This window comes from Salmo salar, chromosome ssa08 (assembly GCF_905237065.1).
Source record: "Salmo salar chromosome ssa08, Ssal_v3.1, whole genome shotgun sequence".
NCBI classification, from domain to species: domain Eukaryota; kingdom Metazoa; phylum Chordata; class Actinopteri; order Salmoniformes; family Salmonidae; genus Salmo; species Salmo salar.
The window spans coordinates 3,624,757-3,650,158 of NC_059449.1; the positions used below are offsets into that span (position 1 = coordinate 3,624,757).

The 25,402-nt window shown below is 43.4% G+C and overlaps 1 protein-coding gene across 1 annotated transcript; it reads right to left on the bottom strand.

Moving 5' to 3' along the window:
• Positions 1–6,361: 6,361 nt before the first annotated feature.
• Positions 6,362–7,760, bottom strand: LOC106609933 (5-hydroxytryptamine receptor 4-like). The gene has a single exon (XM_045722607.1). The coding sequence runs from the start codon at positions 7,758–7,760 to the stop codon at positions 6,666–6,668; it is 1,095 nt and encodes a 364-aa protein (XP_045578563.1). The 3' UTR covers positions 6,362–6,665.
• Positions 7,761–25,402: the final 17,642 nt, after the last annotated feature.

Here is a 25,402-nt window from a genome sequence, read left to right on the forward strand (position 1 = left end):
CCCCATCAGAGCTTGTTTTGATGTTTCTCGCAGACTAAAACAGCCAAAACAAGTGATGCTCTATGAGCTGTGAGAACATATCTGCCGTACTCATCAAACAGCCTATATAACCTTTTGCAGGGTGAGAAGTTGATTTTTCCTTTTCCTCTTCCAAATCACCAATCCCATGCTGGGTGGACTGTTGTTATGACGATAATCATCCAAGCAAGGGCAGATTGGGAAGTCCAGGAGGACACGTGTTTTAACGCCTCTCAAAGGCTTCCCGTTGTGATGAAACAGGGTAGGGTTCTTTTACGCCAAGTAATAGGAACAAACGTTCGAATAACGGAACTGTTTGATAATTTTCTAGTGAGAAGGTATACCGTATGGAGTTACACATCAGATTCTGTATAGGTAAACATGGGAAATGTGTATTCCTCTTCTTCTCCTTTTCTCATCTCCCTCACACAAACCAGATCTCAAGAGTCTTTGCCTCAGATGAAGGATTCTGAAACACGTGTGTGTGCATGTGTGTGTGTGTGTGTGTGTTCCTGTTTGCGTGCATGTGTTCTTCCTGTTGCACCTCCAGATGACTAATCCACCTGAGGTGTGTGTGAGCGGTGAATCTCTCTGGGCGTAAACACAAAGCACTCAGCATGACAAAGCTATGCTTCAAGTCACACTCTGTTACCGTATCTGTCTCTCCACTCCCTTGGTCCTGCCATAAATAAACTCAGCAAAAAAAGAAACGTCCACTCACTGTCAACTGTGTTTATTTTCAGCAAACTTAACATGTGTAAATATTTGTATGAACATAACAAGATTCAACAACTGAGACATAAACTGAACAAGTTCCACAGACATGTGACTAACAGAAATGAAATAATGTGTCCCTGAACAAACGGGGGTCAAAATCAAAAGTAACAGTCAGTATCTGGTGTGGCCACCAACTGCATTAAGTACTGCAGTGCATCTCCTCCTCATGGACTGCACCAGATTTGACAGTTCTTGCTGTGAGATGTCACCCCACTCTTCCACCAAGACACCTGCAAGTTCCCATTTCTGGGGGGAATGGCCCTAAGGCACGTTCACGCAGATGAGCAGGGATCCTGGGCATCTTTCTTTTGGTGTTTTGCAGAGTCAGTAGGAAGGCCTCTTTAGTGTCCTAAGTTTTCATAACTGTGACCTTAATTGCCTACCGTCTGTAAGCTGTTTGTGTCTTAACGACCGTTCCACAGGTGCATGTTCATTAACTGTTTATGGTTCATTGAACAAGCATGGGAAACAGTGTTTAAACCCTTTACAATGTAGATCTGTGAAGTTATTTAGATTTTTACGAATGATCTTTTCTTGCTGAGTTTATATGTCTCGTAAAATTCAAATAATTGTTCACAAAATGATATAATTCGGTAACCTGTTTGAAGGATATTTTTTGTCTTGACTGTTTTCAATGTTGGTCAGGTTCTGATTTAGTTGTGGTTCATTTGGTCTCTAAAAGAAAGTGGAGACTCACTTTGTTAGAATAGAGAGTGGAGAGAACATTTCAGAGATGTGTTAGCTTTTTTCACAAAGTACATAGAAGTACACAGGTGGAATTTCCTTTCTCATCTAGTGCCATTCCCTCTTTTCCTTCTTCACATTGTTATTCACTGACACCCTCTCCTTCTCTTACTTAATCTCTCCTTTTCCCCTCTCCTCTCTCTCTCTCTTTCTCTCATCTCTTCCGCTCTCTCCTTGGCACGAACCTAAAGCCCATTCTCTCCTTTATTATTCTTACTTGGCATGGCCGGACATGCTGGTGCCAGTGCTTGACCCTGTCTGTCCAGTCACAGGCAGTAATCATTTCATAAGCACCATTTAATCAAAACATAACCATATTTCAAATTCTATTTTCGCCCCGGCTATTTCCTCTAACAAATATGTCCTGAGAGGCAATCTAAACCCAAGTGTTTATACCGTGTGTGTGTTTATGTGTGTGTGCATGTTTGCGTGCATGTGTGTGTGTGTGTGCATACTGCTTTATTACAGCAATCAGTTTGAAACTAGTTTGTAATGGGTCCACACTTGGCAGGGGACACATTGCACATTCATGGCAAAGTCATACAGAGACCATCCTCTTATTATAAACAAGTTGAGCCCAATTACTTCTGTGTGCTCCTCTACATTTACATTTAACATTTAAGTCATTTAGCAGACGCTCTTATCCAGAGCGACTTACAAATTGGTGCATTCACCTTATAATATCCAGTGGAACAACCACTTTACAATAGTGCATCTACATCTTTTAGGGGGGGGGGGGGGTTAGAAGGATTACTTTATCCTATCCCAGGTATTCCTTGAAGAGGTGGGGTTTCAGGTGTCTCCGGAAGGTGGTGATTGACTCCACTGTCCTGGCGTCGTGAGGGAGCTTGTTCCACCATTGGGGTGCCAGAGCAGCGAACAGTTTTGACTGGGCTGAGCGGGAACTGTGCTTCCTCAGAGGTAGGGAGGCGAGCAGGCCAGAGGTGGATGAACGGAGTGCCCTTGTTTGGGTGTAGGGCCTGATCAGAGCCTGAAGGTACGGAGGTGCCGTTCCCCTCACAGCTCCGTAGGCAAGCACCATGGTCTTGTAGCGGATGCGAGCTTCGACTGGAAGCCAGTGGAGAGAGCGGAGGAGCGGGGTGACGTGAGAGAACTTGGGAAGGTTGAACACCAGACGGGCTGCGGCGTTCTGGATGAGTTGTAGGGGTTTAATGGCACAGGCAGGGAGCCCAGCCAACAGCGAGTTGCAATAATCCAGACGGGAGATGACAAGTGCCTGGATTAGGACCTGCGCCGCTTCCTGTGTGAGGCAGGGTCGTACTCTGCGAATGTTGTAGAGCATGAACCTACAGGATCGGGTCACCGCCTTGATGTTGGTGGAGAACGACAGGGTGTTGTCCAGGGTCACGCCAAGGCTCTTAGCACTCTGGGAGGAGGACACAAGGGAGTTGTCAACCGTGATGGCGAGATCATGGAACGGGCAGTCCTTCCCCGGGAGGAAGAGCAGCTCCATCTTGCCGAGGTTCAGCTTGAGGTGGTGATCCGTCATCCACACTGATATGTCTGCCAGACATGCAGAGATGCGATTCGCCACCTGGTTGTCAGAAGGGGGAAAGGAGAAGATTAATTGTGTGTCATCTGCATAGCAATGATATGAGAGACCATGTGAGGATATGACAGAGCCAAGTGACTTGGTGTATAGCGAGAATAGGAGTGGGCCAAGAACAGAGCCCTGGGGGACACCAGTGGTGAGAGCACGTGGTGCGGAGACAGATTCTCGCCACGCCACCTGGTAGGAGCGACCTGTCAGGTAGGACGCAATCCAAGCGTGGGCGGCGCCGGAGATGCCCAGCTCGGAGAGGGTGGAGAGGAGGATCTGATGGTTCACGGTATCAAAGGCAGCAGATAGGTCTAGAAGGATGAGAGCAGAGGAGAGAGAGTTAGCTTTAGCAGTGCGGAGAGCCACCGTGACACAGAGAAGAGCAGTCTCAGTTGAATGCCCAGTCTTGAAACCTGACTGATTAGGATCAAGAAGGTCATTCTGAGAGAGATAGCAAGAGAGCTGGCCAAGGACGGCACGTTCAAGAGTTTTGGAGAGAAAGGAAAGAAGGGATACTGGTCTGTAGTTGTTGACATCGGAGGGATCGAGTGTAGGTTTTTTCAGAAGGGGTGCAACTCTCGCTCTCTTGAAGACGGAAGGGACGTAGCCAGCGGTCAAGGATGAGTTGATGAGCGAGGTGAGGTAGGGGAGAAGGTCTCCGGAAATGGTCTGGAGAAGAGAGGAGGGGATAGGGTTAAGTGGGCAGGTTGTTGGGCGGCCGGCCGTCACAAGACGCGAGATTTCATCTGGAGAGAGGGGAGAAAGAGGTCAAAGCACAGGGTAGGGCAGTGTGAGCAGGACCAGCAGTGTCGTTTGACTTAGCAAACGAGGATCGGATGTCGTCAACCTTCTTTTCAAAATGTTCGACAAAGTCATCCGCAGAGAGGGAGGTGGGGGGGGGCGAAGGATTCAGGAGGGAGGAGAAGGTAGCAAAGAGCTTCCTAGGGTTAGAGGCAGATGCTTGGAGTTTAGAGTGGTAGAAAGTGGCTTTAGCAGCAGAGACAGAAGAGGAAAATGTAGAGAGGAGGGAGTGAAAGGATGCCAGGTCCGCAGGGAGGCGAGTTTTCCTCCATTTCCGCTTGGCTGCCCGGAGCCCTGTTCTGTGAGCTCGCAGTGAGTCGTCGAGCCACGGAGCAGGAGGGGAGGACCGAGCCGGCCTGGAGGATAGGGGACAGAGGAAATCAAAGGATGCAGAGAGGGAGGAGAGGAGGGTTGAGGAGGCAGAATCAGGAGATAGGTTGGAGAAGGTTTGAGCAGAGGGAAGAGATGATAGGATGGAAGAGGAGAGAGTAGCGGGAGAGAGAGAGCGAAGGTTGGGACGGCGCAATACCATCCGAGTAGGGGCAGAGTGAGAAGTGTTGGATGAGAGCGAGAGGGAAAAGGATACAAGGTAGTGGTCGGAGACTTGGAGGGGAGTTGCAATGAGATTAGTGGAAGAACAGCATCTAGTAAAGATGAGGTCAAGCGTATTGCCTGCCTTGTGAGTAGGGGGGGAAGGTGAGAGGGTGAGGTCGAAAGAGGAGAGGAGTGGAAAGAAGGAGGCAGAGAGGAACCTTTTGTCTTCTCTAATCTAATTGTCTCCTCTCTTCTCTAATCAACACGATAGCCGGTAGTCAGAAGCACTCTATGCAAACAGAGTGTGGACAGTATCCTCATTTTAAGGTGACTATGTAAGATGATTACAACTTTCATCAGAGTTGTGTACAAGGTTATTATTGTAAACTAAAAATGAAACAAAAACAATAAATAATTAACAAACCCATTGTCTATGACTCCAAAACAAAATAAAAAATAAAATAAAAATCATCATGAATTATGTTTAGCTTACTTTGGCCAAAAACCGAATGGGGTTTTCAAGCTTTTGGGGCGTTTTCAAGCAACTGAATCTGGTTGGTTAATGCGGCCAGGAGATGGCGATGTTTCAAAAAAAGCCTAGCTTGTGTATCACTATCACTTGCTAAAATGTAAAAAAAAAAAATATAAAAAAAAAAATAAACATCTAGGAGACTAACTTAATTCTTCTTACATAAAAAGCATTGGATTGGTGAAAAAAATGGGTGAGAGAGAGTTTCCTTCCACCATATATTTTTTTGCACCAGCCTCAGCGCTATTCCTTTCAAATCCAAGTCCCATTAAGATGAATCCCAAATGCGCCAAGAGCCAGGTGGACCAACATGTTAAATTTTGCCTTTGTTAGCCAATATAGAAATACCGGGAGAAACTCCTAGTGCATTGGCTTAATCAGCTTAATCTACCAACTACTTTCCCCCTAACCCTCCCCGTTACGCTAGCAGACTACAAGCACAGAGCCACACCTCTTAGTTGTGTGATTTGATGATGACAAATACTTTACTCAAGGTCAATCCCATAGAATCCTCTGGTCAGCCCCACTAAGGCTAACTTTGAATCATTGATGTACCAGGCTTATATGCACTGTGAGCAATTGCCTGAGAACGAGGTTAAAATAATATTCACTTTATAAGGACAGACAGCCATAGGGCTTTCATTTGAACTATTGACCACAGCGGGGCCAACCTGTACAACTGTACAGACGCTGTGCCTACAAGTTGATAATCACTGCGTTCAATACGGAAACCTAAGAAACTCTACTTTCATATCACCCCCCCAAAAATGTACAAATACAAAAGGTACACTTACTGTGTGTCATTTTAACACAGAATTTCACTGATGTTTTTTGATTTGCACTTCCTGAGCTAATGGAAACTTGGGAGGGAACCCCAAAAAAATGTCGGCTCAAAGCTCCAAAAAAAACGGTGGAAATCTGTGGTAAAACTGTAAGTGTATCTTTTTAATTTGTAAAGTTATTTTGGATGATAATCAAGTTGGTGTTGAAGGTTTCCAAAACCGTATCGCAATCAAGGATCAATTGTTTCTAGATAGAGCATTCACACTTGAACAAATCACCTCAGCTAACTGAAACTAAACTGAATTCAAAACAAAATAGAAAAACTAATAGAAATAAAAAACAATTATAAAAACACAACTGTAATAACCAAGGTTGTGTACATTCTTATAACCCATACATCAATCATCCTAGAAAACCCAAACACTTAATCGAGCGACCAATTCAGACAAGCAGACATTACTATTTATTTTGGATCGCTGAGATTTTGGAAATGCAAAAGAAGAACCAGACATTATATTTATTTACACACTAGAACAACATTTGCTGAAGAGTATTCACTTCTTTATTTTTTACATGTATTTTCTTTCTCTCTTTTATTTTTATTTTTAACGACTACCAAAATACAATGTTTATTTGCACCCTGTCATTTGAGGGTTTTGCAGTTCAATCTTGTGTTTATTTCAGTTTTGTCCGTCTCAGAAATGCACAGATTGTTTTAAACGTCAATGTTTTAATCAGTCAGTGACTTAATCCTCTTTAATATAACAATAACAACTTAATCCCTTCAATTGTCCTCTATAGCCGGTAATTGAAGTATTTTAAAAGTCTCCTATTGGTCTGTGTGTCCCGTTGCCCTCTTTCTTGGAGTGTGATAGGTCGATGTCACATCCATGTGTGGAGTGTTGCAATTCTTGTCTCCTATTGGTTGACCTTGCGTTCGTTGCTCTCTTTTGGTAAGTCCAGACCCGGCGCGGAGTTCGACAGCCATATCCGACATCCCATAACCATCATAAACGCTCTACGGAAAGATCTATTGAAGAACCCACACAAGAATGGGTTAAGCGACGAGTTAACGTAACCCAGCCACAGGAAAAACTCCCACACCTCCACCACTATGCTGTAGTCGATGAAGGGATCCACGATGTTGACAATGAAGAAGGGAAGCCAGAAGAGTAGAAAGACCCCCATGATGATCCCCAGGGTCTTAGCCGCCTTCCTCTCCCTCCTCATGGCGTTGCGGTGCCTTTGCTTCTTGCTGGAGTCCTTGCCCACCCCGGCCGAAAACTGGCTCTCCATGGCGCTGATCTGCATGGCTTGCCGCTTGGCCGCCTTGTAGATCTTCCAGTAGGCCGCTAGCATGATGCCCATGGGCAGGTAGAAGGCCACCAGGGAGGCCATGACGGTGTAGACGCGGTTCACCAGGAAGACGCAGGTGTCCTCGGGCGGCATGGGCACCATGTCCACCCCGGCCTTGTGGAGGCCCAGCATGATGGGGCCAAAGGAGATGAGCAACGGGACGGCCCAACAGACCACGATCAGGAAGGCTACCCGGCCCTGGGACATTTTCAGGTGGTAGACCAAGGGGTTACACATGGCGTAGTAGCGGTTGAAGGGGATGCAGCTGAGGTGGAAGATGGATGCGGTGCACAGCATGATGTCCAGGCTGGAGTGGACCTGGCAGAAGAGGGCGCCGAAGAACCAGCAGCCCTCCACGGTGCACACCATGCTGTAGGGCATGATCACCAACCCCACCAGGCAGTCGGCCACCGCCAAGGACATGACGAACGAGTTGGTGGGCGACTGCAGCTGCTTGCAGTACACAATGGCCAGGACCACCAGGAAGTTGTCCACCACCGTGCACACGATGCCCGCTGTAAAGAAGGCGTACAGGATCACCCGGGATGCCTGGTGCCTCGACGACGTAGCGCAGAAGTCCTCCAGGTCACCTTGGAAAGAAGAAAGGTTGACATCACCATCCAGATCCTCTGGCCATCCCAAACTGGTGTTATCCATGGCTTGGTCATGTTCTGTCAAAAATACACACAACATCCATGATGTTAATAAACGTTTTGGCGTGATTTAGCAGTAGGGTGAGACATTTCCAAAACAGAAAATATACCCCTTGTGAGAAATCTTTATACTCAAACAATCTTACCAATACAAACAAACCACCCAGAATTCTGTTGGTTCTGCTTAATCCATCCCTCTCCGAGGCACTTCACTGTTAGTTAAACCTCAAACTGTGTGTTTTAGCCTGACACATGTAGCTAAATCAGTGTTTGATGAGATCACACAGCCAGGAACCTTGGCGGAAGAAGCTAATAGTTCTGGTGCCGGGTTCGGGTTCCTATCTAGACTGCGATCTCCCTGGTGGGCTAACTGAGGAAAACCAGATGCTCTCTCAAGTTTATCTACAAGCCTCACCAGCGCAAAGGAAATTACAAATGAACAATGTTGGCAAAACTTATCAGAAACAATCAAACAGCGAGACACCTCCCAGTAAACATGCCCACATTGGCATGATTAGCCCCATGTATGCTGCCAACATTGGGTCAATGCGCCTTTGCTATTTAATAGGAATGTATTTATTTATTACAATTTAATTAAATGCATCAATTCAGTGGGTCATTTTCCGTAACATCTAAGAGCGTTGAAGCACGAGGCACAACTTCTCTTCTGTTTTGGTGCCCTGGCTACCACGGTGTGAACAGCATGAAGCGAACCCATGCACATGTGCAGATAATGTGTGTGACTGTGAGAGCAAACTCTTGCATCTAATTCATCTCATTATCTGCGATGCTGCTCGTGGAAAAGTAATTTAGCTGGTGTCTACCTTTAAGTTTCTCATATATCATATGCACTAATTGAACTATTTTTAAATAAGACGACTTCATCATTGGCAGTGTACAAAATAAAACAAATTCAAAATGTCCGTCACACAACACAACACTTAATCTTTAACGACAGTCTCAGTAACGGTTGCACAAAAAGAACTCAGTGCAAACCACGCCCCCAAAGATTCTAACGTGCCCCCGCCTCTAGCTGGGCTTGGTGTGGGCTGGCCCGTGTTGGGCTGGTGTGGGATTGCCTTAAGCTAGCTCGTGCTGGGCTGGTGTGAGCTTGGTGTGGGCTTGGTGTGTGCTAGCCCGTGCTCACCTTGCCCAAAGAATACACACATTGGGCCAATGGGGTCATGTTTGCCGGGATGATGCCTGTGTGGGACTCGGAGGCAGCCATTTTGGAAAACTGTCAAGCACAATGCAAAAGAAAGCACTTTGTTTGACCTTCCCTGGGCTCCCTTTTCCCCAGTGGAACCTTCAAGAATATTCCACTGTGGACACAGCTGTCTTCAGTTCTGTTGGAGTGGAACTATCCAGCAGGAAACATAATCACACAGTGACAGACAGACAGGCATACCATTTTACACCTTTCAACTGAACCCTTTGGGGACCTATTTAACTGTGGCACAAAGCAGTCTACTCTTTTCTCTCCTAAACGTAACTGATATTTGCAGGGTGTTCTGGGGATTTCCTATCTGGCAGGTTGGTAGAGTAGGTTGTTAGTGGTCAGGTATGGTGTCCATATTCGGATAGCGTCTGTCCACAAGCTGTCCTAATATGTACACTATATTCCTGAGAAGGGCTGATTGAAAGCAGGGTTAGCACTGCTTTGCTGTTGCAGTGATAATGTCTGATCTGTTAGACATTATCATGCACAGTGAACATAATATTACTTAGATGGGCGTTTGGTACGCAACTCATCGAGTTACTGTGGTATGAAAGCAGCAGCTGGAGGTGTTCATTGTTTCGGAGACTTAAACAGAGGAAGCATAGAGAAATGGTTCTAGTTCAGTAAGAATGTTTTTTTAATTAACACCAAAGGGACTGTAGTGTTGTAGGGACCGAGTGAAGAAATATCCCCTGCTCCTGTCAGTCATATTAACATATCAAAACAAAGGCCTTCATCATTGTCATCATCATCGTCTTTATCTTTGTCACGATCCTTGTGAATATTGTTGCCACTACTACCATCATCATCATCCTTCTCATCACCATCAACAACGCTGTCATTCCTATTCTGGTCATCATGGTCATCATCGTTGTCATCATTCTCATGAGCAGAATTCATGCTTTTACAAGAGACAAAAGAGCAGGAAGGAACACCATTCCTCTCATCTTATGACCGTTGACCTGATTCTATCAGAAAGTTCTCACCTTTCCTTATTTATACTTAAACCCACACTGCATTTGTAAATCAAGCAACTCCGCATAACCTACTTATATTGGCTCGGCAATGAGACAGAATATAAACAAAGTTTTCAGCCTGACACAGAGAATATCTTGTCTCAATTGTCACCATCTTCCCTATACAGTGCACGACTTTTGACTAGAGCCCCACACCACTATAAAGGGTATAGGGCGCCATTTGGGACGCAGGCAGAGAATGTTGGTGGGACAAGTAATGGCAGGTCGATTTGGACTGTCCCAGACTCCACATTTACGGAAAAGTTCTATCTCAGTCATTAAATCAGTGGGTCAAATCAATGACGCTTCTCTGAAAAAAATGGAAATAAGTTACAGTTTTACCCTCTTATTCCAGAAGTGTTAGAGCTTAAATAACCACACCAACCCCTGAGCAAAACATCTCCACTAAACTCGATGTGCTGTCTCTTTCCAGTGCACATGATGGATCTTTGGAGTTTTGGACGTTGGTTCACAGGATCAAGGGGGATGAATCTCGGTCAATGTGATTACAGAAATATGTTATGTTCTTCCAACTTCACAGACAGACAGACTCCACACAGTGCACACACACACACACATGCACCACCCTGTGTCACCACCCACCCCACACACCACCCCTCACACAAACACCTTCAACACACAGTATGAGCACAAGCTATAATAATAATAACTCTACCAAGTGCACATAGGGTTGCTTATTGCTTCTGGTCTTCTAAGAAGGGGGTGTGTGAACAGACACAGACACACAAACAGGCAGAACACCGCGCCCACTACTGAGTGGTCAAGAGGGGAGGTAAGAACATCAGAACACACCAGAACAGAACAGGAGCCGGGAATGTGTGTGGGTGTGTGTGGGTGGGTGCGTGCGTTTGTGCGTGTCTTTCTGTGAGGTTGGAAGAACGTGAAGAAACGTAAAAAAAAGAAATGTCCTTTCACTGTCAACTGTGTTTATTTTCAGCAAACGTATTAACTAAATAACTGTAAATATTTGTATGAACATAAAAAGATTCAACAACTGAGACATAAACTGAACAAGTTCCACAGATATGTGACTAAGAGAAATTGAATAACGTGTCCCTGATCAAAGGGAGGGTCAAAATCAAAAGTAACAGTCAGTATCTGGTGCATTAAGTACTGCAGTGCATCTCCTCCTCATGGACTGCACCAGATTTGCCAGTTCTTGCTGTGAGATATTACCCCACTCTTCCACCAAGGCACCTGCAAGTTCCCGGATATTTCTGGGGGGAATGGCCCTAGCCCTCACCCTCCGATCCAACAGGTCCCAGACGTGCTCAACGGGATTGAGATCCGGGCTCTTCGCTGGCCATGGCAGAACATTGACATTCCTGTCTTGCAGGAAATCAGGCACAAAATGAGCAGTATGGCTGGTGGCATTGTCATGCTGGAGGGTCATGTCTGGGTGAGCCTGCAGGAAGGGTACCACATGAAGGAGGAGGATGTCTTCCCTGTAAAGCACAGCGTTGAGATTGCCTGCAATGACAACAAGCTGCAATGACAACAAGCTCAGTGACACACCGCCCCAGACCATGATGGACCCTCCACCTCACAATCGATCCTGCTCCAGAGTACAGGCCTCGGTATATCACTCATTCCTTCGACGATAAACGCAAATCCGACCATCACCTCTGGTGAGACAAAACCGTAACTCGTCAGTGAAGAGCACTTTTTGCTAGCCCTGTCTGGTCCAGCGACGGTGGGTTTGTGCCCATAGGCGACATTGTTGCCGGTGATGTCTGGTGAGGCCCTGCCTTACAACAGGCCTGCAAGCCCTCAGTCCAGCCTCTCTCAGCCTATTGCAGACAGTTTGAGCACTGATGGAGGGATTGTGCGTTCCTGGTGTAACTCGGGCAGCTGTTGTTGCCATCCTGTGCCTGTCCCGCAGGTGTGATGGTCTGATGTACCTATCCTGTGCGGGTGTTGTTACACGTGGTCTGCCACTGCGAGGACGATCAGCTGTCCGTCCTGTCTCCCATATAGCGCTGTCTTAGGCGTCTCACAGTACGGACATTGCAATTTATTGCCCTGGCCACATCTGCAGTCCTCATGCCTCCTTGCAGCATGCCTAAGGCATGTTCATTTAGATGAGCAGGGACCCTGGGCATCTTTCTTTTGGTGTTTTTCAGGGTCAGTAGAAAGGCCTCTTTAGTGTCCTAAGTTTTCATAACTGTGACCTTAATTGCCTACCGTCTGTAAGCTGTTAGTGTCTTAACGACCGTTCCACAGGTGCATGTTCATTAATTGTTTATGGGTCATTGAACAAGCATGGGAAACAGTGTTTAAACCCTTTACAATGAAGATCTGTGAAGTTATTTGGATTTTTACGAATTATCTTTGAAAGACAGTTTCCTAAAAAAGCGACGTTTCTTTTTTGCTGAGTTTATTATGGATGAACATCTATTTTTGACTTGTGGTTACAGGGTTAAAACAGAAACTGAGTCATTGAACACTGGTCACTTTAATAATGTGTACCTACTGTTTTACACACTTTATATGTATATATTGTATTCTAGTCATGGCTCATCCTATATAACTACTGCTGTACACACCTTTTCTATTCATATACTGTCCATATTGTCTATACACACCATTCTATACATATACACATATATAATACATATAATATATATATATATTCCACATTCTGACATTGCTCAATCTGATGTCTTTCTTTTTTTTTTGAGGGGGTGATTATGTGTATAGTTTTTCTATTGTTTTATTTTATTACTGAACTGTTGGAGCGAGAAACACAAGCATGTCACTGCGCCTGCGATATCATCTGCAAATCTGTGTAGGCGACCAATATACTTTGGTTTGTTTTCAAAGAGTTACATGTATGTATTCATTCTGAGTCGTTAAAAGGTTAGGGCTATGGTTTGGGGAAGGCTTAAAACAAAATAACTAAAAAGGAGGCGCTATTACCATCAACTATCATCAAGTATTCTCGCGGCTTGCTACAACATTGTGAACTGCGGTGGTATGGTGTTCTAAGCAGCGCACTTCGGCTCAGAACGAGCTGGCGCCCATTGCTGGGAAATCTCTCTCAATTTTTTTGGAGTGCCGAAGAAGGCATATATCGATGTTCTCAGGACCTTATCAGACTCCAAAATCGCAGTGTGTTTGTAGTAATCAGGCTGGTCTTCCTGTCTGTCGAGTGTTGTGTCCATATATCTGCATCCTTTGAGAAACACTTGTGACGACCCTCCCACTCTGTCCGGTTCGTGACACACTGCAGAGAAGATTCGATGCAACGTTGCGAACAACCACCAACATTACACATTTACTTTCCATGATCAGAGGAGTGCAACACTCAATTAGTCTATATAAAACCCATAATAGCCTGAAGCTTAATAAAATCCATTGGAGTGGACAGCACATATCTCCCCACTTTAATCCCTCTGGGATGAGAAGCCGATTTTGGATGTCCTCTATTTGTTTAGCTTCTATCTCTAATCCTTACTAAGGATTGACACTGATCACTTCCTGTTCATCCCTTTTAATCTATCCACACATTCAAAAGCAGAGGGATTGTATGTTGCAGTTGTTCATTAGGGTACAGCGTTTCAAAAGATTGTGCAACAGAAAAAGAAAACGTATCATCCCATTTCAGTCAGGTTTCTTCTGTTTTGTGCCTTGTGAATAAGACCTTGGAGTGGAGTTAGCCTATTATTGCACTTTTGAGGCATGTTATTTTTGTACGAGCACTCCTATGGCATTTTCCAAAATAAACAGATTAGGGGAGTCAATCTTAATGATTTGCTCTGCCAGTAGATTTGCCAAGTATGTTTTGACTTCACTTTCTTTTGGGAGTGAGGGTTTGTTCCAAATTGTCTAGCAGTATATTTATCATTACTGTACTGTAAATCCACAATTTATCATTTTGAGAGTATCACTTGATATCTTTATGTCAGAAGGGTAGCATGTGGGTTTAGTAATAATTGAAAATGATTCATTCAAATGAATCATAATTTGACTCCTGGCCGGTTTATATGAGTTTTATTACATTCATTGCTGACAGATTTATCACAGATTAAAAATGCTGAATGTTCACCAGGGGTCAATTCACATGTATGGCTGTGGATTGTGTAATTCATTGAGGAAATGTGGAAACTGATATTGATATAAACTGGGACTAAATGTGACAATAAATATAGAAAATAATATTGTCAAAGAGTGCACTGCTCCAAAACTGCATGGTATGCCACAGTGAGAAAAAGACAGTGAACCAAAGCAAGACAATGGCAAAGCACACATTACACATGTCTAACCAATATCATACAGTTTAACCAATGTGAAAAACAGTTTAAAAAAGAGCTAGTGATGGTGTTATCAAATGTGTAAAAAAGCTGTAAACTGTAACTTTGTACATTCATCCTAATGTATATGAATTTGCCAGATTTAACCAGCCGGCTAATTTTAATCTGCAGTCATGATAGAGTTAAATTATTCAGATACCATCTGTAGTCATTAGAGACGAATTCCAATTCATCCAACTCTTGATTTGAATACATTTTATCTACAAAAGAATGCCTAGCACAAACACCTTTTAGAAAAGAGGAAAAGCGTGACAACACAGTAAGGGACGATAGTACTCACCTGTGAGTGAGATGGTTGGTCGTCCGTCCTCATTTCGCCATGCTGCACATCACAGGACAGCAGGTGTCTGGTTCCTTTTTTATCTCTCATCTCTCACCGTGATGAAGGGACGAGGAGATGCAGAGGAGTGTATCGCTCTAATGATAAGGCGTGATGCGCTAATCAGGGTAAACTGAGACTGTCCCGTCATCGTACACAAAAGGGTGGCTGGGTAACGGAAGGGAGGTGGGCGGGGGGAACGCAGGGTTGGGCATTGTGATGCTAATACCGACATTTGTCTCTCTCTTTCATCCCTCTGTTAAAGACAACTTTGCTACATCCCTGATTCTATCACCTTGATTCTACCAGATGAGGCAAATCTGCCACGTTACAAGAGGATGGGAGTGACTCACATACTGTACAAGACTACTACCCGCAAGACTATATTAGCCCACAGAGTTAAAGCCAAGGCATTAGCTCTGGGAGCCAATGCAAGTCTTCAGGTCTCAGGCAAGGTTACACTTCACTTGAGCGTGGTTCCAAACCACCCTGTTACAAGAGCATAAATGCATAGTGGGTGACTACCTGAGTATCTGATAGAGGTACCTACCATCCCTGCTGTCCTCCCACCACTAGACAAAGCCTGCGTTCCAAATCGAATCCTATTACCTATATAGTACACTACCTTTAACTAGGGCCCGGGTCAAAAGCAGTGCACTATTTAGGGAATAGGGTGCCTTTGGTATGTAGCCTGGCTCTCCCGCTCTTCTTTCATCTCCCCAGTAATGCATTAAAGTGGAGCCAATTTTCTCACCCCTATTCTACATACCTGGGTTCTCTATCTCAGCCAGGGCTACATGGACCGCTTTCTGTCTCTCAAGTGTAGCATGGTGGATGTATTTGAATTAATTAACCATGCTGAGAGTTTTTAATTAAGCAGGGATAAAAGGCTTTTTTTCCCGCTTGCCCGACTAGTGTTTTTTCAGACCAGTCATTCATATGTGTAATGTGAGTGTTTCCCTCTGCAGCGGAGAGGAGAGGAAAGGTGAGGAAGAGAGGAGCGACAGTCGGCGGGCACATCTGTTGCTTTTGAAAAGGGAGGACGTGGTTGGATTCTTGGGCGATGGGCGATTTGTTATGTTCACTCAAGGAGGTTTAATTGGCCTGGCTGTTTAATCAAGAACATGATCGCGCATATTATTATAGGAAGAGGCAGCATGAGGTTTATGGTGGGGAAGAAATGTTGATGTTGTCAATGTGCAACTGATGTAACAGAGGCGAGTTGGTGGAGTAAACCATGCTCAAGGAACCTTACCTTACCTTGCTTTGGCTAAAAGGCTTATGTGTTCTACTGGTGCGCAGAAGATCTGGGTTCAAATCTTGGTCACTTGTAATGATGTACAGTAACTGCATGGAATTTTGTGCCTCAAGATGGGGCCTTTCTCACAACAATGGCACCTAATTGTTTCTGTGAGTCCCAGAAAAAGCCCTCACAGCCAATCACAAAATCCTCTCAACCCTTAACCCCAAAAGAACTGCCCCAAAATGACCTCTATGTAATGCGTGCGTACTGGCGGAAGAGAAGTCAGGCGCAGGAGAGCGAAAGACTGTGTTACAACGGTGCAGTTTAATCATAAAATCCCAGTGAACAAAAACAATAAATAAATACAATGGGACGAAATCCTTCGCACGCCAGACATAACGTGCACAAACTCTTACAATCAACAATACCGGACAAGGACATGTGGAGAACACAACATGTAATTGATGGGATTGAAACCAGGTGTGTGGGAAGACAAGACAAAACAAATGGAAAATGAAAGGTGGATCGGCGATGGCTAGAAGACCGTTGACGTCGACCGCCGAACATCGCCCGAACAAAGAGAGGGACCGACTTCGGAGGAAGTTGTGACACTCTAATTGTTAAAGGGCCATCAGTTGTCTGCCACAAGAAATTAATGGCTTACAGTGGAGTTCTGTAGTATCTGTTTTCTTCCAAACACTTTGAATATTTGATTTAAACTGCCTAGAGTGCAGGATGGGAAGGGACTTTGCACTTTTGGGACTATTCCAAAAGTGCTCAATCAAACTCGCATGAAAGAAAACAAGTATGATTTGAACCCAGGTCAAATTGTGTCTGACTGTTACTCGAGGCAGAGACAGGGCACCATGACCCAGTCTAACATATGGAATTGTTTCAAGATGGTCATACCAAGGATCATTTAGCTATTTGAATTTTAAGAAGAAAAAAATATCCCAAAATTATTGGATGAACATTTTTATTGGGCATTTCTGTTATTAGCCAATAGAAGCGCATTGAATAACAGATTCACTACATCGAACTTCAGATAATCCCCTCCAAAATCAAAAGGAAGTTTGTTCTGAAGTGTCAGTCTTATCTGAGAGATACAAGAAATATCAAGATTATTTATCCCCTTATTTTAGGCACTGAACTATCTCCATACATGCTTCCATTCATTTTTTTTAACAGGTATCAGGACCTTCAGATGAGTCTTGTGAGAGTTGTGGAGAACACCATCATGTTCGTGAGCGTCTCACTGTCCACAGAGGGGTCATATTTCACTGCTATTGCTATGGAGACCAATTCAATATTCATGAGATTGTTTATTAGGGATTCATTCGTCCTCATCTGCGTTCTCTTAATGAAGTCGGGATGCTTTAAAATAGACATTTGCGTGTATTAAAACACAATGTTCGACTTTAAAGTATCTAAATCAATAATTGAATGATACTCAATTAAAAGGAAGTCCTGCATGCAGAATGCACCGCAGTCGTTCCTTTGATACACTTCCATAATAGGTCTTCCATGTACTTATTATTAATAGTTTTATTAGGCCTGTGTCCCGAATGGCACCCTACATAGTGCACTACTTTGAACCAGAGTCCTATGGGTATGAAGGGAATAATGTGTTATTTCGGCAGGACACTAGATGTACTGTACCACCCGACACCTAATGCGTTTAAAACGTCAACTCCACAGACTAAAAACCTGTCTTGAATCAAGGATAATAGAAGACTGGTCCTCGTCTCTAAACAACAATAGTCGGTGCAATAATGTTCCCTATTAACATACTGTAAATATTTTGAAGAACACACATCAAATAACACACATTAAAGGGGGGTAAATGTTTAATAAAGGTTCATGTTTAATAAAACATTTATGAAAAATATGTTTGATAAATGTTTAATAAAGGTTTGAGACCTGACCAGACCAGACCACAACAGTAGACGAACGGAGAAAGAGAGTTCACCTTTAAATAGTCACACTGAGGGTGAACGCAGCGCTTTAAGAAATACAAAGCCTGGCATTTTACATCAATAAAAGAACCTTAGACTATGACACACTGGGACCACCTTTTCAATGGACAATCTACAAGCATGCAAAGCAACCTTTAAAGCCATCTGTTATGAGTCAATTTTGTAAGGGTTTTAACCTTTATCGGTCTCTCATTTGTCCCTCCTCACTCACTGTACTTAGGACAGCGTTTCCCAAAATGAGACCCCAAGTGGTACACGTTTTGGTTTTTGCTCAAATACTACACAGCTGATTCAAATAATCAAAGCTTGATGAGTTCATTATCAGCTAGGGCAAAAACCAAAAGGTGCTCCCCTTGGGGTCCCCAGGACCGAGTTTGGGAAACGCTGACTTAAGAGTTTAGTTGCATCAGTAGGACTATGTCTGCGTTCCAAATGGCACTATATTCCCTTTCAAGTGCACTACTTTTGATTCCTTATACGGTGCTTCCAATTTATAGGCTGAGGTAATAGGGTGCCATTTTGAAAGCATCCCATTTCAGGGAAGCCAATCACAGGAAGGAGGACCAGGAAGTAAAAGTTTACAAGTCATTTCCCCTTTAGAAATGGTCTATGGACGTCACATAGCAGCTGGCATCATCTTAACTTGCCATAGTAATCAATATAGCATCCGGCTGCTATCCAAAATGCAAGCCAAATCTAGTGTAAAACTAAACGTTTCACAGTGCATGCCAATTCTAATTGTTGTTTTCCCAGCATGCATACCCTAACTATTGGCAAGCTCAAAACCTCCTGGCTGATCTGTTTAAATTTCCCATAGAGCTTCTTTAAAATGACTCATTTTATTGTCAGTCACTAGTTTCCTGGGAAATCATGACTCTTGAAAGGTGATGCATGGTCGGATGAAACCACGTTGACAGAAACCAAAATAACATGGGACAGGAACAAAGTCCTTCATTTTGTTTTGCCACATTGAACCCAGCAGCGAAGGCCAAGAGAGAAGAATGTTGCATCAAAAGAAGTTAATTTTAACAACTGTAATTTGAAACAACATTAAGATCCAATCTTCAAAGCCATTTCAAGGCGGTAATTAAGAGACTGCATTCTCCAGAGCTTTTAGTAGTGGCCCTAATGGCCAAGCTGGTCCTAGGTGGGTACTTGAGAGGAGAGTAGGGGAGTGTGTGCATATATGTGTGTGTGTGTGTGTGTGTGTGTGTGTGTGTGTGTGTGTGTGTGTGTGTGTGTGTGTGTGTGTGTGTGTGTGTGTGTGTGTGTGCGCGCGCTTTCGGTCAATGGCCTGAATGGCCTGCTATTGTCAAGTCTAATTTAGTCCTTCTAACGATTGATCTCTCCTAAACGATCTGCCACTGAGTCAAAACAATGATAAAGAATGGGTTTTTTTCCATTAAAATGTGCTGACATAGGCTGCACCCCTTTAGGAAATGAACTAAGCTGAACTAGCTTATCTCTCTGGTACAGAGTGAAATGACCATTATCACTGCGCAATAAAAGAGTTCCATTAGTTGCTTAATCTATCCAAATTGGTTGTAAACAAATAAAGAAAGAAATGCTGTGAGAAATGTAGTGGATCACATAACATAAATGTTCCACTCTACTAGAGTCTGAAAATCATTTGTGAAATAGTTAATAAAAAAAAAAGTTTTATCATGCCCTTGTAAAGTATTGTGAACACACAAAGCAGTGAGCGTGATTGTTTTTTTTGGTGCCTATATAAGATTTTAAAAACATTTATTGTATATATATAAAATGTAGAAATATATAAAACCTCTAGTGAATAGAGTTGGCTCTTTAAAGGTGAACCAATAAATAAGAAGCCATAAAAAACAAAAGCAGAGAAAATACTGTACATTACACAAAATCCAAGAATTGGAATGGTGATAGCTTTGATATTACATCAGTTTTTGGAAGAATAAGCATTTGGTCAGTGATCATTGACATTGTACTCAAACTACTAATTGCAACCACAAAAAAAAATATAATATATGAGATTTTGTTTTTACTTCTGAGAGACGGACCAAATCAAATGACAGAAAACATAACATTTTCGTTGGTCTTCTCCCAAAAGCCAGAATGTCCTGAAAAGCCCCTTCTCCTGCAATAAAACAAAGAGGGGGAAAATGTATAGAGTGGACAAACTTAGAAATTGCCTTCAATAAGAAAAAGCTGTCATAATGCAGCCAAACTTATTTTTATCCCATGCTCCAGCTGTGGCCAATCAACTAAAATGGCCGCTACTTTACAAGAATGTTGTACACTTGGTATGCTTTTGTGTATCCTCCTTAATAGATACAAATGAGAAGAGATAGGGGTCATACAAAAAGCAATAACCCATTTGTTTAAGTTGGATTTATCTTCTCCATCTACAGAATGATCAGCTTAGTCCTTGTGGAATTAGTCTACTTCTATATGCTTTGTTAACCTGAACCTCCTGCAGACGCAGGAGTCTGATGGTTGGAGTTTAAGATGTTTAATAAATCCAAAGGGAATAGGCAAGAGAATGGTCGTGGGCAGGCAAAAGGTCATAACCAGATCACAGTCCGAGAGGTACAGAGTGGCAGGCAGGCTCGAGGTCAGGCAGGTGGGTACAGAGTCCAGAACAGGCAAAGGTCAAAACCGGGAGGACTAGAAAAAGGAGAAAAGGAAAATGGGGGGGAACCGCTAGAAGGCTTGAACATAAAAGACGAACTGGCACAGAGAGACAGGAAACATAGGGATAAATACACTGCGGAAAACAAGCGACACCTGGAGGGGGTGGAGACAATAACGAGGACAGGTGAAACAGGTCAGGGCGTGACAGAACTAAAGCATATACCTAAAGCCATCTCACCAAGCTATAAGGGAAACATTAGTAACAGGTTATTACATCAGAGTTTTTAGAATTATCCCCAGGTTATACCACTAATTAGATAAGATAAAGTATGATAAGATGTACTTTAATGTCCATTAACTCACAGGAAATGTGTCTTTATGCTCACAAGTCACAAGCTAAAAAGACAACCTATTATGGTGTTTTTGAAACCATAATTTCATTTTGCTGATGTCAGAGATGGTAGTTTAGAGGTTGGACTAAGTGCAGGATGTTGTGGGTGTGTAAGAGAAGAGTACCCGCAAAACACCAGAGTCAACGTCAACAGTGAAGAGGGAACTCCGGGATGCTGGCCTTCTAGGTAGAGTTCCTCTGTCCAGTGTCTGTGTTCTTTTGCCCATCTTCATATTTTCTTTTTATTGGTCAGTCTGAGATATGGCTTTTTCTTTGCAACACTGCCTAGAAAGCTATCATCCCGGAGTCGCCTCTTCACTGTTGACGTTGAGACTGGTGTTTTGCGGGTACTATCTAATGAAGCTGCCAGTTGAAGACTTGTGAGGCGTCTGTTTCTCAAACTAGACACTCTAATGTACTTGTCCTCTTGCTCAGTTGTGCACCGGGGCCTCCCACTCTTTCTATTCTGGTTAGTGCCAGTTTGCGCTGTTCTGTGAAGGGAATAGTACACAGCATTGTACGAGATCATCAGTGTCTTGGCAATTTCTCACATGGAATAGCCTTCATTTCTCAGAACAAGAATATACTGACGAGTTTCAGAAGAAAGTGCTTTGTTTCTGGTCATTTTGAGCCTGTAATCGAACCCACAAAAAGAAGCCCAGTTTTATTGCTTCTTTAATCAGACAAGTTTTCAGCTGTGCTAACATAATTGCAAAAGGGTTTTCTAATGATCAACTAGCCTTTTAAAATGATAAACTTGGATTAGCTAACACAACGTGCCATTGGAACACAGGAGTGATGGTTGCTGATAATGGGCCTCAGTACGCCTATGTAGATAATCCATTAAAAATCAGCCGTTCCCAGATACAATAGTCATTTACAACATTAACAGTGTCTACACTGTATTTCTGATCAATTTGATGCTATTTTAATGGACCAAAAAATTGCTTTTCTTTCAAAAACAAGTACATTTCTAAGTGACCCCAAACTTTTGAACGGTAGTGATATTTCGCCTCTAATAATTTTTTGCTGTCAATTCGCTAGTGGCTGAATCTCACTGGAGAAATTATCCTATCGATGGAAACAGAGCCACCTCTGTCTCAGTATGTGTAGCTCATGTATCTGATGCTGTCTGCAACAAAAGAGTATGACATGTTGCCGCCGAAGCATTTGATTGATTGATTGATGCCAGCAAGCATTTGGCCTCCCTTGATAAAAAAAGTATAAAATAATTAGCCAATCAGCTGTGGGTTGTCCTGGCATAGAAAATCACCCCCCAAGAGAGGTCAGTTTGGATTTGGCTTCACACCAATCAAATCACATCCTATGCAAAAAATCATAATTGTCAGAAACACTTGCCTGTTTCTGGTCTGCATGTGTTGATGTCCTGCAGTAGCTAGCTTGCTAAATCAGCCTATTCCTATGCCATGGATGGAGATGTGGATTTGGACTTGTAGTTTTGACTTCATTCTCTGTACAGGTCAATGATTATGACATCGATTCTGATCTAACCATAAATGAATATATTATGCCACTGGCCTGAGATGATTGAAGTTAAATATGTAGCCTAGTATGCTCACATTAACTAGCTAGGTAATTTAGCTGGTTGATTGTTGCCCATTTGAGTAAGTTAGGCTAGCAGGCATTTTAGGTAGGTAGCCTATGAAAACTAAAACTAAAAGCATACTGTATGACAGAGCCATAGACCGTTTTGCTAACATTAAAAAGTGCCTTTGGAAAGTATTCAGACTCCTTGACTTCCCACATTTTGTTACGCATTATTCAGAAATCGATTGAATTGTTTTTTCCCCCTCATCAACCTACACACAATACCCCATTACGACAGAGCAAACACAGGTTTTAGAAATGTTTGCTAATTTATTATTTAAAAATATATATATAAAAAAAAACATTTACATAAGTATTCAGACCCTTTACTCAGTACTTTGTTGATGAAGCACCTTTGGCAATGACTACAGCCTCGAGTCTTCTTGGGTATGACGCTATAAGCTTGGCACACCCGTATTTGGGGAGTTTCTCCCAATCTTCTCTGCGGATCCTCTCAAGTTCTGTCAGGTTGGATCGGGAGCGGCGCTGCACAGCTCATTTCAGGTCTCTCCAGAGATGTTCGATCAGGTTAAAGTCCGGGCTCTGGCTGGGCCACTCAAGGACATACAGAGACTTGTCCTGAAGCCACTCCTGCGTTGTCTTGGCTGTGTGTTTAGGGTCATTGTCCTGTTGGAAGGTGAACCTTTCGCCCCCAGAGGTCCTGGGTGCTCTGGAGCAGGTTTTCATCAGGGATCTCTCAGTACTCAGGTTCGTTCATCTTACCCTCGATCCTGACTAGTCTCCCAGTCCCTGCCACTGAAAAATATCCCCACGGCATGATGCTGCCACCATCATGCTTCACCATAGGGATGGTGCCAAGTTTCCTCCAGACATGATGCTGGCATTCAGGCCAAAGAGTTCAATCTTGGTTTCATCAGAGAATTTTGTTTCTCATGGCCTGGGTCTTTAGGTGCCTTTCGGCAAACTCCAAGAGAGCAGTCATGTGCCTTTTGCTGGCCACTCTACCATATAGGCCTGATTGGTGGAGTGCTGCAGAGATGGTTGTCCTTCTGGAAGGTTTTCCACAGAGGAACTCTGGAGCTCTGTCAGAGTGACCATCGGGTTCTTGGTCACCTCCCTGACCAAGCCCTTTTCCCCCGATTGCTCAGTTTGGCTGGGTGGCCAGCTCTAGGAAGAGTCTTGGTGGTTCCAAACTTTGTCCATATAAAAATGGTGGAGGCCGCTGTGTTCTTGGGGACCTTCAATGCTGCAGACATTTTTTTGGTACCCTTCCCCAGATCTGTGCTTCGACACAATCCTGTCTCGAAGCTTTACGGGCAATTCCTTTGACCTCATGGCTTGGTTTTTGCTCTGACATGCAATGTCAACTGTGGGAATCTTAGACAGGTTGTGCCTTTCCAAATCATGTCCAATCAATTGAATTTACCACAGGTGGACTCCAATCAAGTTATAGAAACCTCTCAAAGATGATCAATGGTAACAGGATGCCCCTGCGTTCAATTTTGAGTCTCAAAGCAAAGGATCTGAATACTTAAGGTATTTCTGTTTTTTATGTGGAATAAATTTGCAAAAAAATCTAAAAACCTGTTTCCGCTTTGTCATTATGGGGTATTGTTTGTAGATTGATGAGATTTTTATTTCTTTAATCCATTTTAGAATAAGGCTTTAACGTAACAAAGTGGGAAAAGGGAACAGGTCTGAATACTTTCTGAATGCACTGTACATGCATGCACACACAAAAACATACACACATACAGTATGCACGCAGACAAACACACACAAACACACACAGACAAAGGCACAGATGAAGGCACGCTCATAGGCACAGGGGCACACACTATGGGAAAGAGTATTAGTTGGATGCTCAAAGGAAGTTTGGTTGGATGTCACCTGGATATGCGTGTGTATTTGACATGTCTCCCATTCCTCTGTACCTCCACTCCCCTTATCTGTTGCTCCCCACGCTACCTTCTTTCCTTTCTCCCCTCCCTCTCTCTATCTCTGAGCAGGATTAATGCTGACAGTGCCTGTCCCTAGAGACTGTGTGTGTTGTGTGTGCTGCACTGCATGTCCCTCTCTCTCTCTTTCCCAGGAGTCTGCCCGTCATGTCGACCTTTTTTTTACCCCAAACCTGTATAACGCGGCCTCCGCCACTCTGCAACTATCTGTTGTTCTTTTCTATTACAGCACCTGGGTTCAAGTAGTATTTGTTTGCTATTCAAATACTTTGAGTGTTTGCTTCAGCCTGCCTGCAGTGCCAGTTGGGCATGGTTGGACATTTCGGGACAATTTTATTGGTTCTACTGTGCCAGGCATGCACGGATAAAGTGTCTGAAAGAAAACAAATATCATTTGTACCCAGTCTGTGTGTAACGTGCTCAACAGCCCTCTATTCCCAACAGGGCCTTTATTGCCCTTAACACTACAACATTTAGAGGGAGCACAGGGTACTTAACACACAAGTAGGGTTGTCAAACTGAACTGGAACCGCAACAATAAAAAAACATCCTATCTATCTTATGGTGGGAGTGATGTGGTTGAACCGACAAGATCTTCAGACATCTTGGTGATCGTTAATGTGTTACAGTACTGTATCACTGTGTTCTTGTTCTGACATCTTTGATATACACTGAGTGCACAAAACATTAGGAACACCTGCTCATTCCATGTCATAGACTGACCAGGTGAATCCAGGTGAAAGCTGTGATCCCTTAGTGATGTCTCTTGTTAAATTCACTTCAATCAGTGTAGATGAAGGGGAGGAGAGGTTAAAGATAGATTTTCAATTGAGACATGGATTGTGGGTGAATGGGCAAGACAAAAGATTTAAAGATGCACTATGCAGAAATTGCTCTGCCATTTCCTGGTTGCAAAATGTCCCTCAGTTTGCCTTATTTCAATTTATGTGACAAAACAAGAAAGTATAGTGTAGAGAAGTGTACCATCTAAATCGCTGTGAAATACTGTATATT

What these genes read in the sequence shown, in the direction of transcription:
- LOC106609933 (XM_045722607.1), bottom strand. Translation starts at nt 7,760, where the DNA reads ATGGATAACACCAGTTTGGGATGGCCAGAGGATCTGGATGGTGATGTC.